General features: G+C 43.0%; 1 protein-coding gene across 3 annotated transcripts in view; it reads left to right on the top strand.

Moving 5' to 3' along the window:
- FBLN2 (fibulin 2) overlaps positions 1–17,555 on the top strand; it is a 113,033-nt gene that overhangs the window by 61,216 nt on the left and 34,262 nt on the right. For all 3 annotated transcript variants that reach the window (XM_063348317.1, XM_063348318.1, XM_063348316.1), the window contains exons 3-4: positions 11,371–11,482; positions 16,198–16,327. In XM_063348317.1, the coding sequence (XP_063204387.1) occupies positions 11,371–11,482; positions 16,198–16,327 (242 nt within the window). The remainder of the gene's footprint in view (positions 1–11,370; positions 11,483–16,197; positions 16,328–17,555) is intronic.

The following is a 17,555-nucleotide window of genomic DNA, read 5'->3' as shown; positions in this document are numbered from 1 at the left end:
TGTTGCTGTTGACTAAAGTATCCCACTGAATTTCCTTCACAATAACTGCTCTGGCACTGGGTGCTTCCTGGAGAATTGAAACCTCCTTGGGGTTAACGCGTCAAGGCAGAACCGTGGGCCATCGACTCTTCCAGCCTGTCATTAATCCAGGAAATGCCCTGGGCCACAATCATTATTGCTGAAATTCTTGCACAAATGCTGATGGCAGAACTTCATAAAGAAAGCCAAAGGAAATGAGAGAGCTCGTCGGAACATCATAAAATAAATAAACAATGTAATTTATGATTATAAACCTGACGAGGACTAGCAAGTACAGTAGGATACCCAAATAAGGAAAGCTGGAGTCTGTTGCTTTTCTGTTCATTTTAAGCATCCCTACGCATTAATTAGAAACTCGGTGAAACTCAGAGGTTTCCTCCCTCTGATGTTCAGAATTGTTTGCTCAACAGTCCTCAGCCTTTTCCAAAGGCAGCTGGAGGGCACGCATTTCACCAGGAGCAGGTCAGGCTCCTGGGGCGGCTGTGGGTCGCTGACTGACGCTATCGTGCAATCTTATCTTTTCTTACCTTTCCAAGGTGTGCAAGACTATTTGGCTGGGGCTGCTGCTTCTGTTGTGAACGCACCCTATTAAGTTACTTTGAAAGCCGTGTTGAGCAATGTAGCAGAGAAAACGAGCTGACACCAGCAGCTGGGGATGAGTCAGGGAGTAAATTTTCCCAGTTTGTTTCAGTAATGTTCTGAATAGAGATGAGCATTCAATTCACAGTGAATAACTTCTCCCATGATTTTTACTGTTTTTCTACTTTGCGTGAATTGGTCATGAAGAGAAAGAAAACGTTGGCCTGTTTTTTTTTTCCCCAGAAAATGATTCAAGAGTTTTTCTGTGAACAATTTCTGATGGGCTCTCCTAGAGCGCAGCTAAGGGTGCGTTATTTTTAGTCTGTGCTGCATGCGGTTGTACTGATTGAAGCAGATCAAGCACTGGCCATCTGCTTGGCGTTTATTTGCAGTTACCAAAGTTGCAAAACTCAGACACCTAGAAGCTCACAACTGCACCCTGAAAGACGGGTGAACTTTGGGGTTGGCTTCATGTGGCTATTCCTGACCAGTTCCCTCTCACGGGTTAGCCCTGCCAGCGTGTGCGCGGTGCCTAAGCCTGTCATCTCAGCCCCAGTGAAGAAGATACAATTTGGATGCAAATGTACAATCCTCCTTTGTGACTTTAAACAAAAGTACAATTTCTGCTGTGATTGGTGTGAGATGAAATTATGTGTTTACATGGGTTGCATGATTAAGGTGTGTCTAGCGTTCTTAAGCAATTGAACTCCAAAATGGCACAATAGCTTGGCTTGTCCTTGATCGACATTCCCAGACCAAAACAAAGACCTTTTTCACTGCGACACTCTTAAAATTTTAAGCAGGAAAGAGTCTTGATGGATGGCTGTCTGTAATATTGCAGTACGTGGGTTTGAATAGTTACATGGTGAAATTCTTTTCTGTAGATAAACACACAGAAGTAGGAAGAGCGCATAAGCTAAATTAAGGCCTTACGCACACATCCATTTGCTTCTTTATGTTCGTTTGCCTTTTTTTTTAAAGGAATATTATTTCTGTAGTTTAATTATCGTTACAACCTCAGCTCAATTTGTAACTGGCACTGAAAGTGCTTGCGTTACTAACTGCTTGCGTTGCAGCAGATTCAGTGATGCTGCCTAAATGTCCCAAATGCTCTGACACAGTCCCTGACTACATCCCCCAGTAAACACTATTCCTCTTAATTTCAACTTTAAAATTAAACAGGGCTGGTGGAAATGCCGGCTTTGAAGAAAGGAGCCTACCTAGCCACAAAAAGGAGTACGCAAAGAGCACGCTCTCCCCCAAGATAAAATTCTTTAGACAGGAATTACAAGGGTAATCGGAACCAGGCCTTCCAAAGCCTCAGCTCTTTTGAAAGTTAATAGACAGCGTAAATACACTCTGTGCAATAGCTGGGGAAGGAAAGTTGAGGAGGAAAATACAGCCAAGGCTACGCTGAAGGGCAAGAAACACTATGTCTACTCGGAGTTATGACTGTAGCCGATAGAGGGATGATTGTGCATGAACTGTTTCACTTTAAACTCGGTGACAGAATAAGCCAATTTTTTAAAAGGCAGGAAGAGAAATTGCTTGGGTTTTTAGTTGGTGAAAAAGGTTAAAGAATTTATTTAGTTGTTTCCCTCCCCACCCCCACCCCCCTTCTTTCAACCTGGATCTAATAAAGGGCGCTGTCATGGAAACGTTAAAGACCAAACATAGTCTAAATTATCTGACCTCTGGCACAGGTAATACAAGTTTTGACTTACAAGGATTATCCAGAACTAAAGCCGGAGGGAATATAAGGTTGCTATTCATTCACACTTTGAGCAAAATCTGCCAGACAATCCTGGCTGAGGTTATGTTGATGTATGTCTCTATTGTACTGTGCATAGTAAAATGAGAACATGCAGTTTGGTTTATTCAGTTTTTCATTGTGCCTTTGGGCAGACACAACTCTTTATATTTTGCCAGGCAAGCCAGCATAAGGAATTCATGAAAAAAGAATAATGTAGGAAGCAGAGCGTTTTCGGGTTGAAATGGAAATCAGATGCCTCCCAAGGAGTGAAGGCAATATAACAGGAACTTGTCCTGGGTGAATGGTGGGATGGATTTCTAAAGAGACGCAGGTGACTTCAGAGGAAGTAGGAGAGCATAGAAAAAGCTTTTCTGTATGAAGTTTAAAATGAAGGCAGGTTGCTACAAGTGTGATGGACCGCACTTACATTACTGTGGTGACGGCATGGCAAATTGAGTCCAGTAGGAATGGAAGAGGATGACTGGAAAGAGGAGGGAAGGACTAGGTGCTGGATTGAAGCCATGAGATGTGTGTTGAACTCTCAGCTCAGTCTATGTTTCTCTTGCAATCTGCTTTTTCGTTATTTCGTTATTTCCAATGAGAGGAGCCTAAAAGTCTAATGAGTGCACGTGGGTTAAAGCCCCTTCCCCAGCAGTGAGCTAACTGAGGATTTGATCATGGAAACACTCGAGCACCACTCTCGTTTCGGGAAGATTTAGAGTCAAATATGCTCCTGAACACTGAGGTGCTTGGAGGAGCCTGCAGGAACCTGCACAGAATAAACCCTACGCTGATTTATCTGGGACCAGGTCCTGAAGAAAGCTTAACCAGTCCTGATGACGTAAGTGATAGTGCAGTTTCAAGTGAAAGCAGCTGGCTGGGGGGCTGCGTTGTCGCTCTCCCCTCCCCTGTCTTTGCCAAGATAAATGTTCTTCTCCCCTTTACCTGTGCTCATTAAAATGTCTTTCTAGCCATCTCAGATAAATCAATTTAAGAACATGTTACACTGCACAGCCAAATGGTGAAATTCAATGAGGGAATTTAATAAAGCCCCTCAGACTGCTGATAAGATAAGAAATGACAACCTATTAAGGCGTAAAGCTACAGTACTTTTTTTATTATTATTTTTTAAAGCTTTAAATGATGAAGAGATTGAAGCAGAAAAAAGACCCACTGGAAACAGGTATTTTTCAGTATTTGAAGAACCCCGTCAAGTTAATCGTTGTTCTGTGACTTTCTCTTTCGTTATTTGCCATAGAATATGGTTTTATGTTCTCAGGCAGGTATTTGAGAAGGAAATATAATACCTTTTTCTCCAGCGTGAGCAAACAATTCTTGTTATGTGCTGGGTGCCTTGCAGGTCTAGATACCCCTTCCTTTAAAAGGAAAGATGGACATATATAAAACTATAAACATATTTTAAAGGTGGCTTTTTTGTAAGGGAGTGGGAGACAAGTCACGAGCACCGACTAGACAGGAAAAGCAGCACTCTGCTTTGATCCCTTCCTGGACCCGCGTGCTCATGGAAGGGTGGTGGAGACTGCTCCTGTTCTGCTCCGGTACCATTTCTGTTCTTTCTCCGCTCATTTCTGGTGGGTGAGGATGGTTGCAGCAGGTGAAAGCAACCCATCCCCCTGGATCCGATTTTATACCAAATAACAGCTTGTTTTTAAGAAGTGAAAAGGTGCTAGTGCGCTCTGGTACCTCAGGGGGCTTTGCTACTCGGGGACTCGTTATCCGCCAGGGGTGTTGCTGGGGAGACTCATTAGCTGCTCTCAGAGGCCGGTTCGTTAACCTGACGCGTTGCAGGCTGCCGCTGCCTGCATGCGGGTGATGCTGGGCTGGGAGCCTGCTCCACCGAGCTCCGTGGGGTGGCTGGTTTATGCTGGGCTGGGACTCGGGCAGTTTGTGCAGTTGCTTTTTTTTTTTCAAAATGATGTTCTAGCTTGAGAGTCACGGCTGTCAGCTTCCCATGGGGATGAGCGATGAGAGCCTCCACATGAAGACGCGTCTTAATGGACTGCCTCATTTCTAGGAGGTTCCAAATCAAAATTAAACTCATCTCCGTGTGAAATCCTGCGGTGTTTGTTGGTTTTTAGTTCTCTCCCCTACCCAAATGTAAATACTATAGTTTTGGGGAAGATAAATGATTTTCCTCAGGTATAGCTACTGAATAGCATGCTTCATCGTAAGAACAAGAGCTCAGCTCAGTCATGGAGGTCTGAGCGTCGCCTCTTTCGCATGCGAGGGCCCATCCAGCAATTAGCAGCTTAAATTAAAGCCACCAGTGAAGAGACATAGCTGCCTGGGGCTGGCGGTGTCACGCTGCCCCTGCAATGCCAGTCTTCCCGGTGATTTGTGTTTCATCTGGAATACACTGCACTGACTTTCCCTGGCTAATGGGTCATTTTATTGGGAGTAATATCAGTTTTGAACTTTATCTACGTCTCGGATCAAATGGTTATATCAAAGTCCCCGCACTATGTCTGCCTACATGGGTCTCTCTGTAGATAAAAATAACTAAGACTCTTTAATGTGGCCCGGCTCCTATAATAATTTTATTAGAAAGGAAACTAATAGTTTATTTTAACTGAATGAAATCTTGGTACTGTTAAAGCTAATGGCCAAGATTCAAGCCATCACTTGCCACTCGTGGGTGGAAGGGTGGGATGGATGGGTCAGTGCTCACTGCTGGCAAGCTGAACTCTTAAGGTTGGTCTGTCTGTGTTCTGCTAGGAAGAAAGGACCGTTTAGAACAGGAGAATAGTGGATAAAACGTCCCTAATAGCTCAGTCACTGAGTCAATGCATTTGCTCGAAGAGTGGATGTTTGCACAATAGGAGTTAGTCGATCGATGGGAATGTTCTGCGGAGGTGCAGAACCGAAGTGAGAATGGAAGGAAGCAACGAGATCCGGGGCGTTAAACCGCTCCCGTGTTCTGAGTAGCAGCTCGGGTGAAGCTGAAATCAGTGAAACTGTGGTGTCAAAAAAGCTCTGGCAAGAAACCGAAATGTTCTGTCCCTCCTTGACCTGTCATAGAGCTGGCTGATGTTTTATCGCTCTTGAAACATAATTTGTGAATGCTGTGAGGAAAAGAGGGGAGGAGGGGTTTTGAAAATCCCTTTTGTCTCTTTTGCTATTCTAAAAAACTTACAGTTCACTGGATGAGTGGGGGCGAGTCATTTAAGTAGCCTTTAACTGTGTGCTTTGCTCAGTTTAATGTTTGAGCTTCAGCTAAACTTTTAAAGATACACCCCACATCTACCCCCATACCAGATTTTTCTGTCTGAAAGATGAAATTCCTGGAGAGCGGCACGTCCTAGTCAGGTCTGGACCAGGGGCTGAGGCACCATGACATCTTAGAGCACAGTCAAGGAAGAGTTAACGTTCTCAGGAGGGGAAAATGTTTCTCTAAATATTTGAATTAGATTATAAATGTCTCTAAAAGACAATATACAAACTTTTGAGACAAGGCCAAAATGTACTTTAGTTCGTATCTTCAGAGTGATGTAGAGTGATAATTGTAGGAGATAAGTTACTAAATTGAAAACAAGTGAGGAGACGTGATGCTGTTTTATAGTACAGCCTGAAATAAATGACTTTTTTTTCCTAGTGAAGAAATTCATAAATAGCAAATTATCTGTTAACAGGTGTCTTGTTAAATGACTCTATGAAATATCAAAGATGCACACAGTATACAAATACTCAGGATTATGGTGTTCTCAAATAAAATGGCTTTGTTTTCTGTGAGCAGATGCAAATCGACTTCTAAATCTGCTCATATCATGAAAGCTCCAAATAAACAAAGCTCTGTTTGAATGTTTAAGTATTTCAAAGTCTATTATATGTATAGCTTAAAGTCTCCATCCAGTGTAGAAGCTGTGTGATCTTCAGTCTTGTGCGTGTATCTAATTGTATATATTTGTTTTTACTAATGTATAATCAAAATATCATAAATCCATGCTAATGACTGTAAGTCCTGTTATGAATTATTCGGTTTTTCTAATTCCTGATTGAGATAAAATGCATTAGTTTGTTCATTTTAACTGCATTCTAGATTTAGTTCTTCATAAGATCATAACAAAAAGCAATATATTTGGTAAATATGACTGCACTAATAGTGTGGCACTTCACTACAGCAATCTGATACTGACTCTTTAGTGAGGAATGAGTAATTAATTTTTATTTGAATTATAACTCATGTACATTACTGCAATATAGATTAGTGAATTCTGCTGTATCCTTGTGTTTTAAACCTAGCAATACCGTAGCAACAGATTGTGTTTGGTAAAATGAATGGAGTTTCTGCCAAGGGACTGAATTAAAACTATGTTGAAATTATAGCAATGTTTCCTAATTATCTGGTACCAGGTGTATTTCCTGCCTAGTTTAACTGCATATATCACCCATCTCATGTCATATATAATCCCTTACACGTAACACAGCTTTCAAGACTCAAGTATGGTTTTCATGTTGTTAATATGCCGCATAAAATGAAAGCATTGCATCGACTGAAGTCCCGTTGCAGTTTGTTACGGGGCTGTGTGCCCTTGCGTGTGAGCATGAAGGGGCAACGCGGGAGGGCAGAAATGGCTTCGGTCATCAAACCCCCTCTAAGCTGGGCCGCACAGGGTGAGGGTGTTTTGGGTTGTCTCTCCCCGAAGCCTTAAAGAAAACAAAGTTAAATTTACGGAAGTGTGAAGTGCATTTTCTTTCCCCCCTCGCTGCTTTTTTTTTTTTCCCAACATATAAATAAGGACTTAGGATAGAGATGAAGCTCTCTGTCCCATGATCTTATCTGCAGACCTTGCTGTGCAAGTGATTTTTCTGTGGCACCTAATGGAATCACACAACTGGAGTTTGTGGTGGGCACAACAAGGATGGGTTTTGTCCTGGAAGCCCAAGTGTCCATCTTAGTGTCAACTGTCAAAACTGTTACTACTTTTCTGGAGTTGCTGTTGATTGATGCACTAACAGAAAATGCTTGCGGGCTGGGGCAGAACGGCAGTTGGGGGGCAGGTGGTGCAGGGTTTGATGGTCCAGGCCACAAGGTTGCTGCTGGTTTGGGCACACGTGGCTGCAGCTGTGAGGAGCAGTGTCCTGTCGCTTGCTGTAATCTCCTCCCCTTCCCCGTCCGTCCAGTTTAGTGATGAAGAAGGTGTTTTTCCACAGAGCACTTTCTCTTGTCAATTAAAAATGTAATTAAAAAGTTGAAATATTTTCACCAAGAAGTGTGGTTTAGAAATGCTTGGTGTTCCCATCTGCCCATGAGCGTGGGCCCTGCATTGGGAACTCAGTTCCCGCAGCAGCACTGCGCAGCCGGGAGTAGAGCGTGAGGCTGCAGCCCCCGCAGAGCCCCCCTCACCTCCGCAGGAGGAGCAGGGGCAATCCTACCTATCCTTGCTGCCACGGCTTAAATCTATTGCAAGACTGTCCTCAAACTGTGTTTCATCTGGCAACCGGAGCGGGCAACATTGCTCAGCCAGATCGGACTCAGGTCTGTTAAGGCATTGCTATAAAGTGTGTGTAATGAACCCTTTTGGGGATCAAAGAACACAGAGGGAAATGAAATTTGGTATTTTTTCTCCTATGAGATCTCGGTCAGAAATGAGACATGTATTCTTTCTTTCTCCCCCTCTTCTTCCCTCCTGTTAAATACAGTTTTTTTAAATTTTTTTTTCTCATGTGCAGACATTTCATGATAGCAGGCACTGTGTTTTGTACGTGTTTAATCATAGAATGGTTGGGGTTGGAAGGGACCTTTAAAGGCCATCTAGTCCAACCCCCCTGCAATGAGCAGGGACATCTTTAACTAGATCAGGTTGCTCAGCGCAACTGTCCAACCTGACCCTGAATGTTTCCAGGGATGAGGCATCTCCTACCTCTCTGGGCAACCTGGGCCAGTGTTTCTCTCCATGACATTTGAAAAGTCATGGCAGTCAGGTGAAGTCCCGGGTGACTGGAAAAGGGGAAACATCGCACACATTTTTAAAAAGGGTAGAAAGGAGGACCCTGGCAACTACCGACCTGTCAGCCTCGCCCCTGTGCCAGGGAAGATCGTGGAACAGCTCCTCCTAGAAGCTAGTCTAAGGCACACAGAGGGCAGGGAGGCGATTCAGTATGGCTTCACCGAGGGCAAGTCCTGCCTGACCAGCCTCGTGGCCTTCTTTGGTGGAGTGACTACATCAGTGGACAAGGGAAGAGCTACGGATGTCGTCTATCTAGACTTCTGTAAGGCCTTTGACATGGTCCCCTCAACATCCTTCTCTCTAAATTGGAGAGATATGAATTTGATGGGTGGACTGTTCAGTGGATAAGGAATCGGTTGGATGGTCACATCCAGAGGGTAGTGGTCAATGGCTCAATGTCTGCATGGAGATCACTGATGAGTGGTGCCCCTCAGGGGTCCTTATTGGGACCAGTAGTGTTTAATATCTTCATTAATTTTTCTAGTTGCTCTTTATAGAGCAAGCCATGCTGGTGGTGAGAACTTGCCAGTTTCCAAAATGTAGTATTATCTCCTAAATTAGCTGTAACAAGTACAGAGGAATAGTCTTCTACTGAGGTTTGTATTATTTGTGTAAGTGCCACTGTTTTTAACATTGAAGATAGCACTACACTTAAACTTCTCACCCTTGGTATCCAATCACGACTTTGCTCTACAAGACACTATATAAAGTTCTTCTACTATTGTTTGAAACATAGAATAACTGCCGTAAATACATGACAGCAGAAACGTGCTGGGAACATAGGCTGTCTGTGTACCTTCTGAACTGTGCAGCGTGGATACCCAGATGTTTTGAATTGTCGCCATTTCTATAAATGTCCCACTTATAGTTAAGCATTACAATTTTGCAAAGAAAAATTATTTGGCTTGATACCATATACCAAATGCAGACAAAAGAAAGGATTCTGTTAACTTTTTCATCAAATCTAGTCTATCGGAGAAGCTGCCATCTAACACGGTTGTCACATGCCGGGGGAGAAGGTTCTCAGTTCAGACGGAATGACTGCGGAATCACTCCTATCCACCTGAATGCAGTTCCCTAATAGATGAGAATTGTGCAAGACTGGCTTCCAAATGTTTAGGTTTGTTGCCAAGTGTCGGCAGGAGAGCACTGTACCTTCAGCAGTGCCATTCTGCAGCAATGGCATTTTTCCTACAACCCTTGTAGAGAAAGAGGTTCCCCCCCCTCCCACTTTAAGCACACTTAATTCAGGAGACGTTCACTTGAAAACTGGCTGAGGATTCTTGAAAATACGTTGTTCTGCAGTGTGGCTTGCTGGGAGCTGGTCAGTGAGTGCTCAGATGTGGAGCTGCCCAAGATCCATTGACCCACACGTCTCCTGCAACTCAGCTTTGGGGTGGCTTTGTCTTGTTTCCTTTTAATGGTAATGCCAAACCATGACAGAGACTGGCCTGGGAGGATGACTAAAATGTACGAACTGTTCCTTACATCCATATAAATGGCTTTAAAAGGAACTGGAGCATTTTTGATGAGCCAATGGAGAGAGCAGGCACTGCTCCAACTCATCAGCACAGGGCCATTGACTCTGTGGAGGAAGCAGAGCCCTGTGGTCTGATATACCATCTTTATTATGTGCATTGACGTGTATATCAATACTGTGAAATCACAGCCCCCAAACATTTGTAATGCACCTCGCATCTCTATAAAAGGCATCTCTTAATCATTTTCATACCTGATACCTGTGTAACCGTTCCCAAAGCAGAAAGCTCGTGCCGAGGACCCGTTAGCTGGTGATGGGGAGACCATGTGCTTTGTGCGATGGAGTCCACCCACTGCGTGAGCAGTCGCGGGAGAAATCTTCCTAATGACACAGCACAGCGCCTGCCAGCTGCTGCCACGGAGCGGGCTCCTGGCACTCCAGTATCAGTTTAGTTGATTTATGTTAGTGGATGTTTGGTATTTGCACCCCAGCAGCACAGCAGATGTCCCATCATGAAGTAAACTTCTGTACAGGCTCCAAAAAATACTGTTTCTGCCCAGTCTGATGGCACCTGCGTCCGTTATATACAGTAGATGTGTAGTGTATTGAAAATCCCCTGCTTTAAGTCGTATTTCACTTGTAACCGGAAAATTTACATCTTAAGTGGAAACCCACAAGGAGAAATATAAAAAGTAGTGCAGCATTCTACGTGTCCGTCTCTTTTACTGCGTCTTAGTGCCAGTGTTTTACATGAGCTCATTAGCAGAGTCAGCGTTATGTCTCTCAAACCCTTTTCAATTATGGCTTTAAACCAGCTGAACCCTCAAATTCAGCTGTAGGACACTCTAGGTATATGTACTCTAGGTAATTCTGAGGAGTGAAAGTTCTTTATCGCGTGGAAACAATTTCTTAACGCTATGTATGTCAAACCTATTGAAAGCACTCACGCTAAATACGAAGAACTTTGAGGGACTGTGACGAGGAACGTGTTTCAGTTTGTTGTTACTCATCAGTGAAACTTCATATTTACAATGTGGTATAAGGGAACTACTGAGGCTTGTGTGTGCCATGTGCCGAGCTTGTGTACGCTCTGTGTGCTGAATTTCATTTTTTGGGAAGGTGTACTTGGACGCCCCAAGTGTGTGCACCCAGCCCAGCGAGTGGGAGTGAAGGCACTGTTACAATCGCATAATGACTTATTAAATTAACTTGCGTTATGTGGCCAAGCATGACTCTTCAGGTCTTTTTGTTCAGAGATGTCAAAGGTAGAGTTCTCTTCAAACCAGTTGTCTTTTATTGTAAATGAAACTCTAATTTGCTTCTGCGGTTCCTGTCTGAAAGACGTTACCGAGTGGTCGATGATGTCAAGATACTGCAGGTATCAGTCGCTTTTTTCTGTATGTGCGTATAACCAAATGGAATGGAGAAAGAAAGAAAAACAAAGAACAAAAAGCTGAACTATTGTTATTTCAAAGATCTTCTCAATTAAAGAAACAGTGCTAAACCAAATCCATTCCATACCAAAAATTGCCGGTGTGTGTTTTATACAGGTTCCACAAAGGAATTGATTGAGAGCTGCTGTGGAGCTGGACAACAGTGGGCTGTGGACAACGGGGAGTGCACAGAAATCCCTGTAAGTGGAATGGATGGTGATATTTGCAGGTACGTAAGGCAAAACCGAGCATTTTAGATAAACATAGAGAGCGGTCCTTTAGAAGAAATCAAACAATTGTACAAATCATGGGATGTGCAGGAGACTGGGAACTGTTTCGTTCATTGTATAAATTATTGGTAGAGTGGCAACACGCCACGGCAAATTAGAAAGAGGGATTTCTCCCTCCCTTTCCCCAAAATCTAATCTAAACAACAGCCTTGTAAGATTTTTTTTTCCTCTCTCACGTGAGCAGAGCACAAATTTTTGTTTCCCAGTTTCATGCACATCTGTGGAGTTGCAGATAAATAGAAGGGCAGAGTTGGTCTTCCATTTGGCAAGTGCTAAATGCGATGATTATCCATATCATTAAATGATGTGTTTATTGTCCAGTGTGAATGGCTGCTGGTTCTGCTGTCTGTGCTCAGCTGGAGGGGTGGACCATATGCCTTGATAATGCTGCTGGTATCAATAGCATCTGGTCCGAGTGAGGGTGCCAGATTCAAACTGCACAGCAAGACAAGAAGAAGGGGTGCAGAGTTACAAGGGCAACGTATTACGCTCGCTGCAATTCTTCTCCCCCCTAGTCTGAAACAGGCCTTAGGGAGGGATGAAGGCAAAGTTATCTGAGACTCGCACGGCGCAACGTAAGCCAGATGGATTTCTCTAAGACAGATCCCAACATTTTCAGCATTAAAACAGTTTGGCATAATAGTTTTTATCAAAGTTAGTATCCTTGCACCTTTTTGAAGTTACTGGGAGATTAAAATCCCCCCCCACTGGGATCTGGCATGACATAACTGACACATACCAACTGTCTATGAAGTAAAGACAGATTAAAAAATTCCAGCCTTGGCCTAAGTAGGTGCAAATCCAATACATTAATGAGTTGCACCTGCACATCTGAGGCTGGGCTTAGATGAAAAAGCCAGATCCTAAATGTTTCAGTCCCCGTGAATCTGTTGGGATTTAAGAGACTAAGAGATGAGGAGTTCAGTTGTTTTACTTTCAAAATTTCAATTGTGTTTTAAAGAAAACAGTTCATGTAAAAAAAGTGTTCAAGAAAAAAAAGTGGCTTCAGAACCTTGAAAGCAGAGACAAAACCTTCCTGCTCCCACTGGGTGCTGTGCCGGTGTGCCGAGCTGGTCACCGTGCACGTATCCAAACCTCAGGCGTGAAGATGCCCGCAGGTCATGCAAGCTCCAAAGAGTCTGCCACTAACTCGACTCAGTAGCTAAGGATTTTAAAAAGTGTAAGATAGATTTTGATTGCAAAAATTAGTTACTCTTCTGCCAGGATAGTTGTCAATAAATACTTGTGTTTTACAAGTGACAGTCAATCTACTGATGGATCCTGAAGAGGGTAGATTTAGATTTAGATTTAGATGAGATCTCAGGCAGAAATTCTTTGCTGCGAGGGTGGTGAGCCCCTGGCCCAGGTTGCCCAGAGAAGCTGTGGCTGCCCCATCCCTGGAGGGGTTCAAGGCCAGGTTGGACGGGGCTTGGAGCAACCTGGGCTGGTGGGAGGTGTCCCTGCCCAGGGCACTGGCTGGGTTTTAAGGTCCCTTCCAACCCAAACCATTGTGTGATTCTATGATAATTTTTTTCAGCTTAGGCAAATGAGTGAAGCCTCCCCTGTGGCTGCTGAGGCTATAGATTTTTTAGATAGAGGTTGCAGATTGAGGTGTCTGTTGTTTCCAAGTGCTATTTTGGGGTTTTCAAGTGGCAAAAACGTAAATGTTAAAGCTACTTGTTGATGTGTCTTGATGTCTCCGGACATTCTATATTCATGTACCAACTTGCCGTATCTCTGTGGAATGACCAACACTAACTGCAGGATGAGAAATGTGTTAATTGAGATGATCACGGTCAGGACGAGCCTTTAGAAATAAACACATTAGTGTTCACCCAGGGCTTGGCTACAGACAGACAGTGGTGAGTGATGTGTGAAATGTGATGTCCCACTCTTTGAACAGACGTAATGTCTTGCTCAGCCAGGGACGCGATGATGCTTTTTTGATCTGCTCAAGGGTTGTATGCAAAACCCCACCACATTGCAGTATGAATTTTCCCATCTTTTCTATTTCTCCAGCCCTCTCAAATGTCATACAGTAAAACAAGTCGTGCTTATCTGAAGTCTTTTTTAAACACAATTTGTTCGGTTACTTCGAAGGTACAGACACAATGGTACTGGTAAGAAACAACAGCAAGTTACCTAGAAATGACTTCTCCAAGAGAGGAGTGTGCTGCAACTGGGACTACCTAAAAGAGATCACGTGTAGTAACTAGATGAATGAACTTAAAATAAAGCAAGTTACAGGAAATCTTTTGGTAGTGAATTGATAGTCAGATGTAAAAGTACCCCCAGAGCTTGTACCACTGGCTGTGTCAGAAATAGGATGTTAGGCTCGATTAAATCTCATCTGACCCAGTGTAGTAGTTTTTATCTCATAATTGAAATGTGGTTTATCATAATAGAGCAAAGTTTATCTGGGTGGCATTTATATCAGCCGTACCAGTGTGAATCCTGCTTTTTGCTGACACTGTGTCCTAATAGAGACTAATCAGTTGAGTACATTGACGTCATTTCACTGATCTTAACCGATACGCTCTTTGCCTAAAGCAGAAATGTTCTGAATCTTCTTTGAACCAACAGCTCGTTTATCTGGTCGCAAAAGACTGGTTAGCGAAAGACTGAAATCAAAAATGGCCAGTGAGGCTCCAGTGCTCCAGACAATACTGTTTCTACTACGTATTTCAGACATGAGAGGAATTTCTCATGGCTAAACGTCACATTTAACAAGAACACGAATGCATAGAGATTTCAGTCTTTTCATACGGCAAACACTTTGCGTATATAAAAATGCTTCTGGTAGCATTTTGTCATTTCTACAAACAACAATAACTTTCCCTTAGGGTTTTGTTTTTTTTTTTTAAATGATTTTTTTAAATTACTGGTACTTGAATATATTTGGGTAATAACCATTCATTGCTCAAAAAATTGTATTTCTCCAGTTGGCAATTAATCCTGGATTAGAAAAGTAACTTCCTTGAAAGCAAAGCCCATGGAGGTGGTAATCCCCTTCCTGTAATCAAACTCAGACCACCGCTTCCTGGTTACACCTCTCTTATGCTATCCAGATGAAAAATACTACTGTAAAGCTGACCCAACAAGCCATTGGTATAGGGAGAGCGGCCAAGTGGCTGTCACTGCCTGGTTTCTACTGGAATGAGAGACATCCCTTTCTTTTGTCTTTTTTTTTTTTTTTTTTTTTAATTTTTCATTGAAGCCTTAGGGTGAAAGCTGTGAACTGGAAATACATTCTTCTCAGGAAAGAAGAGGTTTTGTTTCCTAGGAGAACTGTGTTTTCTTGCAGTAATAATGGTATCTGACTGACAAAAGTTGTTTGCTTGCAAATAATTCGGTTGCAGGAGAACTGCTTCGCTATGAGGCGCTGCCTGTTAAAAAGCATCAGCCTCCCATCCATCGTGTCCAGGGTAGCCCATGAGGCAGCGTGCCCTGTTAGAGTGCATCAGCAAAAGACACTTAGACATCAAGGTTATTCTTGGAAAAAGATAAACTTTCCTTAATTCCTTTCTGCCGCCAAATCTGTCCCCAACAGAAATTTACCCTTACTCGTAACATAATATGTTATTTCACCTGAGTTTTAACATGTTCGTCTGTGTCACATACGCCCAATCTACAGGCCCCGTATTCAACATAACCCCCTCGGGAGGGTTTTGTGGCCTGCAGCTCTCAGCCCTCACCCTTCCCCACCGCGGGGGCCCGTCCCTCTCGCGTGCCCAGACACGCACCCGTCCTGGGGTGCTGCTCGTCTCCGCGCTGCGTGGAGCAAGAGCGGGGCTCCTGGCGTAAAGCCGAAGGGCCACGGGATTTTGTCTGCTCTTTTGCATATGAATGAAAGAAGCAGGTACCTCTTCAAATGGGCAGGGGGAGAAATCCACTATGAACTTTAAAAAGTAGGGAAGAGTATTTTATTATTTCAATAAAAATTATTAAATTTCATTTAGGAATTTGCCATTTAGATTTTAAATCTGTTTCATTTTAACCTTCGGTGCATCTCATTAAAATGTTTGATTTGAAGAGCCGTATATAGGAAATGTAGGTTCCCAAAGTACTTCGTATACAGTGATGAAGTCACCCATAACTTTTCTTTGATAACCAAAGTAAGAGGAAAGCATACATTCTACACATACACCCTACAACCTGCAGGGCTATAAAGAGTTTATAGGGGTTTTGTGATGTGACACCTTGCTTAAGTCCTGTCCAGAGCGTCAGTCCTCTGGTTGGTGAAGAAGTGAGTACAGGTGCATTTCCCTTTTCCCACTTCCCAGGGAAGAAGGTTTCTGTCTGGTTTCCATTTCTGAAACATTCTGAAGACTTCCGAGAAGCAAAACGTGGGGCAGAAGAACTGTTGCACAAATCCTGTGAGAGATATTGGTGACCAGAATTCGAGAGACAGTGATCTAAACACAAGCCTTCTTGAGGATTTATCAGTACATCTTTTTATTAGACGTGAGGAAAAAAGTATATCGTACAAAAGTCAGTGGTACCGTCTGTATTGTATTAGTATTGTCACACATGTCAAAGAGAGACCCAATCTGGGGAACGTATTGTGAATGCAATAGGTCTGGGGGTTTTTTTGCATCCCATCTTGACGTCTTCTCAGTGTCAGCGAACACTTGACCTCCGTGATCCTTTGCAGGATTGCTCAGAAGCAGTGCTGCGTCTCCACCGTGAAGGAGAACAGCTGCCTGGCTGGCATGATCGCTGCCAAGGAGGGAGATGCGTGCGGCCCAGAGGAAAGCGATCCTTGCGGAGGATCATCGTATAAGGTAAGTTGCTCTGATGCTTTTATAGGGTTTCGTTCCAAATATGAGGTGTCCTCATTTCTTGCATTTAGCAGTAATTTCTTCATACGTTATTAAGGAGCACAGAAAACTAGAAAGTTGCAGGAATGTGGTGGGGAAATTACACTGTTTGCATTTAGGTTTCAATTGCCTGGTGATGCAGCTCCTTTTAAAACTTCTCAGTAATTTTGTTTTGAATTATTTCCATCTCCGTTTTTGAGATTCAACTTGCTGTGTTGTTTTGCTTCCTCACTTTGGAAGTAGCTGAAAAGACCATTTTAGGTTTTATATCTACGGTGTAGAAGAATTTAGAAAATGATAGGGCAAAACTTAATGGAAGATATAATGGAAAACGCATTACTGAAGAGTTCGCTTGGCTACGGTGTTGAATCGCAGCCTCATTTCTCAGTTAAACAAAACGACGGACAAGAGGAACCAGCATTTTAGATGATGATGGAAGCTTTTGTTCATAAATAAAGGTAGACTATTAACGAATGGTTCAAATCACGAGCCACAGCTTCAGCTTCTGTAAATGAGATTTGCTTTATGAGAATCAGTGGAGCCAAACCAATTTAAACCAGTTTGAAGATTCAGCATCTTGCTTGCTGGCTTGTCTTGTTTTTTACCAGAAGGGTGCATTTCAGAATTCATTTCACTCTGATAATAATTTACATAGCTATATCTAAGCTTAAGTGCAGCTTCCCTTGTCTCAGCAGGAAACTGATTAGTTCTGTCTCTTCTTATACATCGGTGATTCTTGCAGATAATTGTTCACTGGAAAAGCAAAATACACGGACGTCTACTGCAGAGTTTAAAGTTTAATTAGCTATGCCAATTTGTCATTTTCAGAAATATTATCTATGTGGGTGTGGAGTCTAGCATTAGAATAAAAAGGGAATTTGTGCACTTGGGAGAAGACATTAATATTTCTGAAGGGTGATAGAATTATTATTCTTAGGTTTTCACCATGGGTCTTTTACATGCCAGGCAGAGCGCATGCCCTAGAGTATGGCTTATCACACGAGCCATTCCTCAGAAAGAAGTGGAGAGGGAAAACTTCACCGTTCCTGCCTGAACTGAAACAAGTTACAAAATACTCTCTTGGAATAGCTCCTCGTGCCAGTTCCAATGTAATGTCTTCCTTCAAGAGAAACCGTCTGAAATGGTAAAATAATTGAAGGAATGGCATTGCCCTCAGCTTTAGCTCTTTAGT

The sequence above is a fragment of the Chroicocephalus ridibundus genome, chromosome 10 (assembly GCF_963924245.1).
Source record: "Chroicocephalus ridibundus chromosome 10, bChrRid1.1, whole genome shotgun sequence".
NCBI classification, from domain to species: domain Eukaryota; kingdom Metazoa; phylum Chordata; class Aves; order Charadriiformes; family Laridae; genus Chroicocephalus; species Chroicocephalus ridibundus.
The sequence above is the reverse complement of the archived record's forward strand: the minus strand, read 5'-3'. Positions and strand labels throughout refer to the sequence as shown.